Raw genomic sequence first — 12,682 nt, forward strand, 5'->3', positions numbered from 1 at the left:
AGCAGCTCCAGGAAAGTAATATAGTCCCCTCATCTCTCTTCAGGACATTGCAATGACCTTCAAATTGGCCCCGTGGCCTGCAGTCTAACACTGATTTCAAGCTCTCCTTCAAAGTGCCCGGGTGGTCTTTCTTACACACAGAACCCACCATGGAACTCTCCAGCGTAAAACCCCTCAACGTCACCACCTGGCCTCCAGGAAGAAGTCCCCAAGCCTTTGCTTCGGTACGAAAGACCTCACTGTCTCATCCCCGCCATTTTCCCCCAGTCCTGTAGTGCAGAGCCCCACCCTGACCACACTCAGCAATTTATTTCTCTACTCTTCTTGAAGATTCGGTGCCCAGTAGCAGAGCAATGCCTATCATTTATGTTCTTATACTTCCCTGCTCCATAGATAGAGAACACCTCTCCTTACTTTCCTCCTTCAGAAAACGTCGTTATCTTAGAAGACTCTAACCAAGCGTCACCTCTTCCATGAAGCCTTCCTGAATGTCTCCTCTTCATACACCTTCACAAGATCGAATTGACCCTACCCTGCTCTGCGATGCTTCTCTCGTGGCACAAGTAAACAAAATTCTGTTTTTCCTTCACCTGTGAGGCCCCCCAATATCCCCTGGGCTCGCTGAGGAAGGAATCGACCACGTCTGACACAGGATGAGAAACACGTCGGAAGTTAATGGCGGTAAGTGGGTTTTCCACCGTGGTGGGCTCGAAGGGCCTCTGGGTACGCTCAGGAGGCAGTGGAATTCACGGGTTCTGGAGCGGCTGGTCTGGAGAAACAGTTAAAGTAATATGACCCGACGGGAGCAAAAGAGGAGGCTGTCGAGAGGCAACCCACCGCACGATGGCCGCTCCCCTTGCCGCCGAGTTCCATGGATCTCCTTTCCTTGGGCGTCCACACACCAGCACGGCCCTGCCCGCTGGCACTGCACCGCCTCGTAGTCCCCGCTCCGGCGGCAGCTGGGAACGTAGGGGTGACCAAAGCTGGTCGCTGTGAACCGCTCCATTTCGCATTTTGTGGGGCCTAGGGCAGAGCCACGCGGGAAAAGGAGAGGACAGTGTGTGAACAGGGCTATGGTCTTTCCAGCATGCACTCTGTGTGCTTTCACAACGTTGTAAATCCTCAGGGCGCCTGGGTGGCTCGGCCGGTTAAGCAGCCGACTCTTGATTCCGGCTCAGGTCGTGAGTTTGAGCCCCGCACCCGGCTCTGCACTCACAGCGAGGAGCCTGCTTGAGATTCTCTCTCCCCCTCTGTCTCTGCCTCTCCCCTGCTTGTGTGCACGCTCTCTCTGTCTCTCAAATTAAAAAAAAAACCCGCCCTGGTTTTAGATCCTTGCACCCACTTAGGCAAAACAGCCACAGAGACCGCAGCAACTTTAAAACCCAGCGGTTTCTTCCAAGCAGAAACACGCACGTCTGCTGTCGGCTTATTACTTACATCGGAACCGGCCAGAGATGAGGAGCTGAACCGCTAGGAACCGTCTCTGCAATATCCGGTACAGGGTGGTTTCAGTGAAGGTGGAAGCGAGGTCCAGGCCAGCAAAGATGGTGTCATAAATTTCGTCAAGCAACAGCTCCAGACCTGAGCAAAGGCAGAAGCGTTTCAAGGGACGGGTTCGTTCCGAAAGGCAAGTCCTGACTCTGCTGTTCAAACAGACCTCAGGAGGCCCAGAGCCTTCCTGGGCATCGTAGGCATCGGGCCTGATCAAGGTTTTAATAGTGTCCAAAGTCAAGGCTGCCCTGTACGGTTGTGCAGGTTGTTCACGGCACAAAGGAGCACTGCGAAGAGGAAAGCCATTCTGTCCTCCACTCTCCAGGTTGGGAGCTGCATCTGCCCAGAGTGGGGCGCCTCTTTCCAGTGCGCACAGAGGCTCCACATGGGCCAGCAGCTGTGTCCAAGGCACCAGAGATGAGCATTTGCAAACTGTGCGGCTTAGCCGGGGAGCAGCCAGACGCTGCTCTTTCTGCTTGGCAGGTAACGATATTCAGGCTTTCGGGTTTGGGAGGTGCCTCTCACCCACCCCCCTCAGTTTGCCTGAGGTGCGCTTACCTGTCTCAGCCAGTTCCCGCCCTTGACTGTCAGCACAGTGACAATACCCAGACACTTCAGGGAACTTGTTCCGGAAGGCACTGAAGGTCACGAATGCATCTGGAAACCTAGGAGAGAAGGAGATGTCTGCTCCCTGCTTCATCAAATCCTCACGAGCGCCGCTCACAGAAATAAATAAACGTGGCCTCATCTCATCTGGGGAGAAGGAATGTCTGCTTTTTTATCTCATGCCATTTGCTCTCTGTTTCTTGCAGGAAATGTGTTTCTTTTCTCAACCGGGTTTTCACCTGGCCCGAGCTCGGCTGGACAGATGAAAAACAAAGCTGTGCTCAGCTGTTACCTGCTCACTAGTCATTTCCCTCACATGTGGCATTTCACCAACACACCCACGCGTGTGTCTCACGGGGTCAGGCAGAAAACAGGTAATGAACGGCGCATGACCGGAGCGTAACTTTACTAGACTGTAACTCGAGGGACCAAAAGCCAAGTTGGCTTTACAAACATATGGTACATTGTGGATGATCTCATCGGGGGAGATCAAACAACTTCAGGGCCCTTTATGACTTTTCCAGAGCTTGAAAAGAAGCCAGATTCCACCCTAGGAAATTCTTAAGGACATTTCCCGCTCCATAGTTGAGAAAAACAACACAGAACCAATATGACGCCACTACAAGGGCTATGCGTGCCTCTCCATACGTGCGGGGAGAGTGTGCCCAAGCCACGTCTGACCTGGCAGGTTTCATAAGGAGCTAATTCGCTGGGTTCCCCATCCTGGAAGATGAAACTGAGGTGACATGAAACTTTATTAAAGAGTTCTTCCCGTGTGCAGTGATTAAGCAACCGGAGAGGCGCTTTTCGTTGTTAGGCGACATTGAGAGATTCGTTTCCGTGCCCTGGGGGGTTGGCACACCTACCTATGTCTGGAAATACATCCCCAAACAATGAGTTCGCGAAAGCGGCAGCTCTCTGCACAAACAGATCCATTGCTGTGTGATCCGTTCCAGCAAAATACTGAAAACAAGCTCAGTGTCCGACGATAGGAAAATGAAGAAGCAAATTATAGTAAATTTCCTAAATGGACGCACGCGTAACACTCCGCGAAGACGGCAGCTTGCAAAATGGCCTGTACATACACCACAACGACCTCAACGGAAATGAAGCAGCATTGGAAGGCAACAGGCAACCCAGGAATCACTCAGAGCCTGAACGGGGGGCGTAGAAGGTCCTAGCTAATTTGCATGGCAATGAATAGGCAACAAGCTTACAAGAGCACTGTGAGGTTATGGATTGTTTTCTCCGTGCCTTTGATCATTGTGTATCTATAAGCTAAATAAAAAGGGGTGTTGTAGTAAGTGAATTCTGCGTAACAGAAACTAAAACCTCCCTTCACCCAGTCGTCACGGATTAGAGGTATATAATAAAAACAAAAAATGAATCGAAACCTGAGATAATTCATTCTCTCTCTTTTTTGACATTTATTTATTTTTGAGAGAGAGAGAGAGACGGAGTGTGAGCAGGGGAAGGGCAGAGAGCGAGGGAGAGACATAATCCAAAGCAATGTCCAGGCTCTGAGCTGGCAGCACAGAGCCCGACGCAGGGCTCGAACCCACCAACCGCGAGATCATGACCTGAGCCGAAGTCGGATGCTTAACCCACTGAGCCACCCAGGTGTCCCTGGGGTAATTCAATTCTAAGAGAGGTGACAGTAGTATAATAATCACTTCCATTCGTTGCACACTATCTTGTAAAAGACAACCTGCCAAATGTTTACTACATATTGACTTGTTTAACCCACTTAACACTCCTAAAAGGCAGGTGGACTTTTTTGGTACCCATTTTAGAGGTTAAGAAAGTAAAGTATGCTGGCCACCATCTTGAAATAGCGGTGGGAGACAGACTGCAAACCCAGGTCTTACGCCCCACGTGATGCCTCTGTCTGCCAGTGGTGTTCTTCACTGGGTGTTGGCTACACCTGGTTCCCGTCGCACATTCTCAGAGGCACACGACTCTTCTTGTGTTCGGACACTCTCCCCTGTGTGCCCTTTCCCAATAGCTAATAGATGTGGAACACACACGCGCTGGAGAACACAGGAATGGGCCACCTGGCTGGCCCCGGGTTCTGAACCCGTAACAACAGGGGACACGGGAGGTTCCAGTCACTCTAGTCCCGCGTTCTGCCAATTCACCCCAAAGGCCCTCTTCAGCGTCATGTCCCGGGGCCGGTGCCAGCAGAAGGAATTCTGAGCCTTCTTCATCCCACTACTTTGGGGGCAGAGTCCTCCTCCCTCGGTTTCCGGCCTTAGAAGCTACCCACTTCCTGGACCTCCATGTGCTTTTTGCATGGACCTCACGGTCGCTGTCCCAGCTTCTTGCATACTGGAGATCACTGTGGCTTTAGCTGGAGGGCGTCCTCCCAGGAAACCCCCCTGCACCATCGCCTGTAACCCCTCCTTGCCAATTCTGCGTGCACTGAAAAGAGTCCAGAGCTCCGGCCTTGGCCTAGCCACATGTGGTCACTGCCGTTAACCACTACGAATGAAAATAATAACGGGGGGGAACGTACTGGATGACCCAACACTGCACCAAGCACCCTCTTCACTCCTTCTCAGTCCTCACGACAACACTTAGAAAGCTGCACTTTGCAAACGAGAACGCTGGCCCTCGGAGTGGTGAACAGACTGGTTTAAGATCACCCAGCCCAGACCCGGGGGTGGACGTCCGCAGCTGGCGGGAAGGGGGGCTGCCTCTGAAACGGAGCCTGGTCCTCAGGGGACCCCGCCCCACACCCAATGGGAAGTTCAAGCTCTGAATCTTCCTCGATCTCCTTAGTTCCCAAAGTCAGATTTGATACAATCTGATTTTTGTGGCTGATCTCTGAAACGGTACCACCGCCGTGAATTTTGGACTCTTCCCCCAGGGTAGCAGGTGACGGCGTAGAGGGTGGCTTTGTAGCTGCTTCCGCTATCGTCACTGGTGCTTTCTGGGCAGCCAGGACGGGAGGGCCTTGGCCGTGCTTCCCACCTCCTGCTCATTGGATTCCCAACCCTTCTCTGCCACCCCAGCAGAAGTCCAGCCATTAACACTGAACCCGAGGTCCACGGGAAAGGGAGAAAGGTCCCATCCTCACACATGGGCCAGCTAGGTTTGGAACCTGCTGTAAGGCCAAAGAAGGCTCCAGAGGATGTGAGCCTTGAGTGGGATTGCAAAGCTAAGAACGATGAATTGACAAGGAGAGAATGGAGAACACGTCTACAAGGATCTTTAGCCCGTCTCCAACTCCAAAGTGGGGGCAGAGGACAGTGTGGGCGGAAGGATTAGCTGAGAGGCTGGTAGTCACCGGGGCAGCGGGGGGCCACAGATCTGGAGGAGAATGTCGGAACCCAAGCATCTCTGTCATGGACACACCATTCCTGAACGTGCCCTGCCCACTCCCCTTCTGGGCACGGGGCTAAGGAAACTGACTGTCCTGTCTGTCTCTGTCCGGTCAAGTCACGGAGGACCCTACGGCACACGGCATCACCCCCTTTTATGAGGATCCGAAAAAGCTTTGCCCATCTTGAATAGAAGAACAGATTGTGTTCTTCTGAAAAACAGGTTTCCTTTTATCTGGCAGAAACCAAATAACTTAGACTGTTTTCTCTTGCTCTGGTTCTAAGGCTCCCAGACATAAGTAAGCAGCCGCTCATACCTGTGATAAGAATACTTTATAGAATGAACCGTATGTGCAACCTTTGCCTTGGCTCCTTCGTACGTTCTACTCTGATTTTGCCTTCCCTACAATTTCCTCTCTCTTCCTTTTCTCTCCCGTTCTGGGCGTGTCAGAAGAAAAGAGGAAGCGAAAATCAACACAGAGCTTGAAAACCAAAAAGGACATATTTCACCTAGTGAAAAAGGATGTGCCCTTTTTGTTGAATAAAAAGGAACAGCTCAGAATGATCGTAAGAAAGTGTTCAAGGGAGAAAATTGTAGCGTGGGGGGGGGGGGGGGGGGGCGGGGACAGGATGGTAGGCCTGGTGCCCTCACATGGTGGCCAGCCCAGCGTTGGAGAAATCACGGCTATGGTTCAGTGGAACACGAAACGTCAGGCCCTGGCAGGCGTCTGGTCCTGGTCGCATACAGAGCGGCCCCCGTGCCCTGGGCTCAGGTAGCTGATACCATGGCTCAGTCAGATTCTCCATGCCACCCCCAGACGGGCCCTCCAGAAACCTAGCCATCCCTTAACAAATTAGCAATTAGTTTGGCTGTCTCCTTGACAGCCAAGAGTGCCCCTTGAAGTAGGAGCTCTGACCCAGCACGGCTGTCTCCGATGGTCAGTCTACAAGGACTTCTCCACATATTCCGGTAACGGTGACCCTTGGCGACGCATTAAGATGTATCTGATCCTTCTCCCTGGGTTATCTGACTAGCGGGGGTTACATCCTTGGTAAGACTGGTTGCTAAGAAAATTTGAGTTTGCTTAGTCACTAAAGACGGGGACTAAGAACAAAAACAAATTAACTGAATTTTAGCTCAGACCACTAAGGCCTTGGCAATGGCATCGGCTTTTAAGACCTTTACGTACAAAGCGTTTCCCTAGTTAGTGGTTGGACGAGGGCAACACGAAAGGCAGGGAAGAGTCGGGAGACCTACCAAAGCTTACTCACCACCACACATGGTTTTTCTAAGTCACCAGCCGAATAGGTGTAGTGAGCCGTGGCCTTCCGGAGGCAAAGGACCTCCTCAAATGCACAGACACTGCAGCCACGTTCAAGCACAGGTCGTCACCCAGCACGTCTAAGAACCCACAGCAGGTTGGCAGATGAGCCCCCCACCCCCCAGGCTTCCAGCCTCCCCTCCAGGTCCCATGCCAGTAAGCCAACCACCTCGTGTCACATCTCCGCTGGAATTTCCCGAAGAAACCCTCTCAGACTCAATATTCCACGATCCCACTTGTGACTTTCCTTTTCCAAACTCATCCTGCACCATCCGTCTAGAAGCCAGACTTTGGTTTGATTCTTCCTCCCTCTCACCCTCCACCTTCAATGAGTGCTGTGGATTCTATCCTGTGTAGGCTTCTCCCGCCGCCCTGTCTCCCCCACAGTCCCCCCCCCCCCCATCACGTGTTCTAATCCACGCCTACGTCGTCTCTCACCTGGACCAGTGCAGGAGCCTCCGGGCTCACAGAGCTCCCCCCACCGGCACCCACTTTGCTCTTCCCCAGCCAGTCCATTCTATCCTAAACTCAAGATATACCCAATCTCCGTCCCCAGGCTCAAAATTCTTGATGCAATGTTGGGGACATACTAATACTAGAAAAATTACTCCTTGCTTATCTGAAATTCAAAGAGAACTGGCCGTCCTTTATTTTATCAGCAGCCTTAGGTACTAAGTCTAGACTCTCTACACGGCCTCTGTGGCTCCTACCATCATGCGCCGTAGAGCGGCTGGGCCTGGCCATGCCCAGGTCAGCTTACCGAGAAATCCCTGAAATTGGCTGGGCTTCCAGTAACCGACCACCCAACCCTTCCCATGACCTTCCTAAGTCGGAATTCCCCCAGAGACATACTTGCTTACATAAAGGAAAGGATCCCATTTCAGGAGTAAGTTTTTTTTGTTTGTCTGTCTGAAACAATGGATGCTTAGTCTTGAATTTTTGTATTTAACTCGACTGCCCTCTTGTGGAAGGAGCTATGAACCGTGCCTCAAGCTGGCACACAGGCTGATTATAAGCACAGACTGCGGGCCTACTGTGCAGGGAAAGAGAGTTGAATCAAGGTTGTGTGGGAGAGTGAACAGAGCCAAACAGCTCTAGAACCCACTAATTATGCTTCCCAGGGGGAGCTCCTTAGCCTCTGTGTTTCAGATTCCTCATCCGTATGCTAGAGAATGTAACTGTCCAATTATTTTTTGTAAATATTAAAGTAGGCAAAAGATTGTCCAATTGCCTGTATACAGTAAGCACTCAGTTGAACTTGAACTGAGCACACACTGGTTTGCATCCATGAGTATCAGTAAATCAGGCTGTTTGGAAATTCTTATGTGCACACGGGAAGACCATTCTCTAAGCCTGGGAGGAAACGCACCCTAACCCACGTTTGCTAAAGCTGGGTGCTACATGAGTAATCATGATCATTGCATTATAATTCACAATTGTCTCAGTGGTTTCAAAGACGAGGCCCCATCAGATCCTCACCACGACCTAGGGAGCAGGTGCTGTCTCCTTATTTCAGGTGGGGACACTGAGGCACAGAGATGCAGAGAGGGTAAATGATCAGGTCACTTTGCCAAGCAGTGGCAGAGTTAGAATGGGGGTCACAAAGGCAAATGCTATGGGCCCAGGCAGGTGATGCAGACGAAAGCAGGGAACAGGACACCTGGAGGGACCCAGAGCATTGGACCGTGTGTAATCAGTCCAAAAAGAACAGTTCAAGGCCAGCTTCTTGGTGCCATGGGAGGATTCAGGAATTCAGATTTTACGTATTAGGTGAAACATACAAAATTGCTGACGTTCAACTATTTTTACCTCCACAAGCAGAAATTTCATAGAGTTAACTTGAAATTTTCCAGTTTTTAAAATAACATGCAGTTCAAATAAGACTTCTCTATGGACAGTCCCTGTGCACAGGCCCCTAGCCTGTGACCCCTCCCAGCACAGCCCCTGGGGATCCTCTCTCTTGCAGAAGGAAAGAAACAGGCTGTTTTGGAAGCCAGCCACATCGCGGCTCAGGTTCTCTCGGAGAATTCCCATCCGTTTTCACAGCCTAATATGCTTACTGCTTTTATTTAGGATGTTTCAATCATGTGTGCAGGTCTGTGCCGTCCTCGCACAGTGATAAAGCAGCCATCTTGAACACCGAGAAACTATCCGATTATTTGGGCCAAGATCTATCCTGTATCTCCCTTTTTACGTTTGTTATTTAAATCCTTAAACTTATCTATAGGTCAGGGCGCCTGGGTGGCTCCCTCGGTTGAGCGTCCGACTTCGGCTCAGGTCACGATCTCGCGGTTCGAGCCCCGTAGCCGGCTCGGTGCTGACAACTCGGAGCCTGGATCCTGCTTCAGATTCTGTGTCTCCCTCTCTCTCTGCCCCTCCCCCACTCATACTCGGTCTCTTTTTCTCTCTCTCTCTCTCAAAAATAAACGTGAAAAAAATTTAAACTTATTTAACAGGTGCCTATATGCACACCATTTACAAAACTGTATAAATACGGTCACACCCATGCTTGCCATGGTGATATCTTTTTTTTTTCCTTTTCTGCCAATTCCCTTCTCCCTCCTCCTGCTTCTCCGCAGCAACCTGACCCAGCCGATGGCCGTGGTAACCACCCAGCGAGTGTGGATTCATACTGCCCTCTGTGCTCAGCCAGTCCTGGACAGACACTAGGGCCGTTGGGTCATCATAAAGGCACATAAAAGGATGTTTGCTTACTTGTTTTCTAAAAGAAAAATCACACAAGCGCCTAGTACCTTTTACCATATTATCATAATACGTGCGGCAGCATCCCGTCCAAGTCAACTGGTATAGTTCCAGTGCGTTCTGTGTAATGGCTGCGCACATGTTTCTGGGGGGTGCACATCTATGCAGCCCTCCACCCTGGGTTTCTCGGTCACTTTGTCCCCAGTTTTCCGCTACAGTGAAAAACAAGACAGAAGACATCCCGGTACATATGTCTTCACCCTGGGGTCTTTTTATTTCCCTGGGCTGCCTGGGCGGGAGCATCCACGTGTTTTTAATCTGAACGGCTGTTGCCCACTTGCCTCCTTAAAAATACTGTCGTCTTTCAGAGGTCCCCAGCAGCCTGTGCATGTGACAGCCCGCACGCACATGAGCTTTGGCAGGGACAGGAAGAGATGGCCCGGGGGTGGGCCTCCCCGCCAGAGGCCGGCTCCCCTTACCTGTTGTAGCTATGAACCAGGTCGAAAATCATCATGTCTGTGGTGTTGACAAACTTGCATTGGACCGGCAGGAAGTGCCCATCCGGAGAGCACTGAGGGGGTGACCTGTCTCCCACCCCGTGGAGGAGACGGCGGTTTCTTATCTCGCAGCTCCTGGGACCTACACATTTCAGAGGAAAAATTTTAAATTCTTAGGTATGAGGGGCGCCTGGGTGGCTCAGTCGGTTAAGCGTCCGATTTCGACTCAGGTCATGGTTCGAGCCCTACATTGGGCTCTGTGCTGACGGCTCGGAGCCCGGAGCCTGCTTCGGATTCGGTGTCTCCCGCTCTCTCTGCCCCTCCCCCTCTCGTGCTACCCTGTCCCTGTCTTTCCCAAAAATAGATATTAAAAAATAAATAAATAGGGGCGTCCGGGTGACTCAGTCGGTTGGGCATCCAACTTCGGCTCAGGTCATGATCTTGCGTTCATGGGTTCGAGCCCCACGTCGGGCTCTGTGCTGACAGCTCAGAGTCCGGAGCCTGCTTCGGATTCGGTGTCTCCCTCTCTCTGCCCCTCCCCCACTCACACTCTGTCTCTCTCTCTCTCTCTCTCACTCAAAAATAAAATAAAAACATTTTTAATAAATAAATAAATAAATGCATTCTTAGGGACAAGGAGGCACATTCACTTCTGCAGTCCGGACGCGCACATTCACACCACACGCGTGACATCGATCCACCACGTGGAAATATGAGCAGGGCACAGCCTTCCTAAGATGCTCCCATTGTCTGTACTGAGGCCCAGGTCCTCTGCCTTTTGGCCGGGAGGCCCGGCACAGTCACGGTTACGTGCGGAAAGCTGGACGCCCTGGGCACGTGTGCAACGCTGGGGCCCCTGGCACTTACATCGCGTGGGCCTCCCCGGCTGGCGGGTCCCGTACACCTCCATCCCTTCCGCATCCACGCACCAGCACTGTCCCCGCCACGGGTCACACTGCACGGGCGCGTACTCCCCCGAATCCTGACACTGAGGGAGGTAGGATGTGGCCGTGCTGTTAACATAGCCTCTCAGCAGGATCTGCTGCCTCTGCAGCTGGCAGAAAGACAGACCTGAGGGTGCACAGAGCAGGGTCAGAGCTTCGGGCCCCCTCCCCGGACACGGGGACGCAACCGTCCCACCCACAACAACCCAGGGATCCTCAGAGAAGGCAGCTGGCTCAGGCCCAGCGCTCCGACTGTGCAACTTTATCCCAGGATTTCTCCCAGCAGCCTGTGGGCCAAGTGAGGGGGTGGGGGGCTCCACGGTGCCCTGTCAGTCAAGCAGACACCCCACAGCCCGCGCGCTGCAGAGGGGAGGGGCGAATGCACTGTGGGCTGGCTGCTGGCATCCCACGGCCCTGCCCACTCCTTCGCTGTGTGGGCCTGGGAGTCCCTGCAGCACCCCCGGCCTCCCTTCTCGCCTCCAGGGTTGAGACACAACTGCCTTCCTCGGTGTCCGTGTGCATGTGGATTAGTGACCTTGACCATCACCACCCCCGCTGAATCCCTACTGTGTGCCCAGTGTTTTACACATGCTTTAAATCCGGTGAGGTGGAGCCTACGTTCCTGTCACAGACGAGGAACCCCAGCTCAGCGAGGGTAGGGGACCCGGCCAGGGTCATTGCGCCCGACAGCGCTGGGGAGCCAGCCTGCCCCCCCCGCCCCCCCCCCCCCCCCCCCCCCCGCCCAACCCCCAAGCCCGCAAGCCTGGCAGCAAACAACCAGCACCCAAAACGGAGCTTTCCTCCTTAAAGGAGACCTTTGGTTCGGGGCTCAATCACACATTTTAAGATGACCAGCTTGAAGCGAACTTTGTTTTAGGCCTAGCCGTGACATGCTTTATGGGGGCGGGGGCGGGGGCGGGGAGGGCTGCGTGTCTTCCACTATTCGCGATAATGATTATTTTAACAGTGAAGAGTTCACCGAAGTCTCAAGTTTGAGACGCACCTGATGTGAGAAACACCAGGTGTATACGGCTTAATCCCGCTTCCAGGGGCCCCCAGTGTCCCCTGAGCTCAGTAGCTGACCGACTGTCCCACTGGATTCTCACTGCAGCCCTTCAGGAAGTAGGGCCTCGGGTGCGGGACCCCCAGCCTAACTGGAAGAGGAACATCCAGCAGCCAGAGGGAGACCCCCGTTCCCTCGGACGGCCCCTCACGCACTTACAGGCCACCGGCCGCCCGGGCTGCCTGCTTCCAGGCACCTCCTTGCCCTCGGCGCCCACGCACCAGCAGGAGCCACCGTCATCCTCGCACTGGACTGTCCTGCAGGCAAGAGAGACACCACACGCAGACAGAGTTACTGGGCCCCAAAGCCACAACCCGGCTTCCCTTCCTTCTCCCTTTCCCTTCTGTCAAGTTTTAATTCAATTAAATTAGGGAGAAACTGGGGCACCTGGCCTAGCTCAGTCGGTCAAGGGTCCCGCTTCGGCTCCGGTCACGACGTTACGGCGACATAAACAGGGCTGGCAAAGGTGAGCCTTCCCGCACCTCCTGTGCCCCTCCACCCTTCCCAGAGGCCCAAGCAGGGAGCAGAGCACAGCGTCTCTGTGCTCTTGCGAGGGGGGAAGAGTGCTGAGAACGCACAGGAAATGAAGGGAGGTGGGGATGCTTCCTGGGGGGGGGGGGCGGTTCCCAGAGCACAGTCCACAGACTCCCCGAGTCCGGTGTGACCAGAATAGCAGGGAAAGTGAACATCCAAGCCCGCATGAAGGATCCCCGTGCATTCTGCTCCACCCAGG

At 53.1% G+C, this 12,682-nt stretch overlaps 1 protein-coding gene across 1 annotated transcript in view; it reads right to left on the bottom strand.

The window, feature by feature from the left end:
• TG (thyroglobulin) overlaps positions 1–12,682 on the bottom strand; it is a 254,316-nt gene that overhangs the window by 239,299 nt on the left and 2,335 nt on the right. Inside the window, exons 3-8 of the mRNA XM_086695581.1 lie at positions 12,109–12,206; positions 10,810–11,013; positions 9,925–10,084; positions 2,050–2,156; positions 1,438–1,581; positions 838–1,023 (exon numbers count right to left, since the gene is read on the bottom strand). Coding sequence (XP_086551707.1) covers positions 838–1,023; positions 1,438–1,581; positions 2,050–2,156; positions 9,925–10,084; positions 10,810–11,013; positions 12,109–12,206 — 899 coding nt within the window. The remainder of the gene's footprint in view (positions 1–837; positions 1,024–1,437; positions 1,582–2,049; positions 2,157–9,924; positions 10,085–10,809; positions 11,014–12,108; positions 12,207–12,682) is intronic.

The sequence above is a fragment of the Puma concolor genome, chromosome F2, assembly GCF_028749965.1.
Source record: "Puma concolor isolate L17-30 chromosome F2, mPumCon1.1.hap2, whole genome shotgun sequence".
Taxonomy (NCBI): domain Eukaryota; kingdom Metazoa; phylum Chordata; class Mammalia; order Carnivora; family Felidae; genus Puma; species Puma concolor.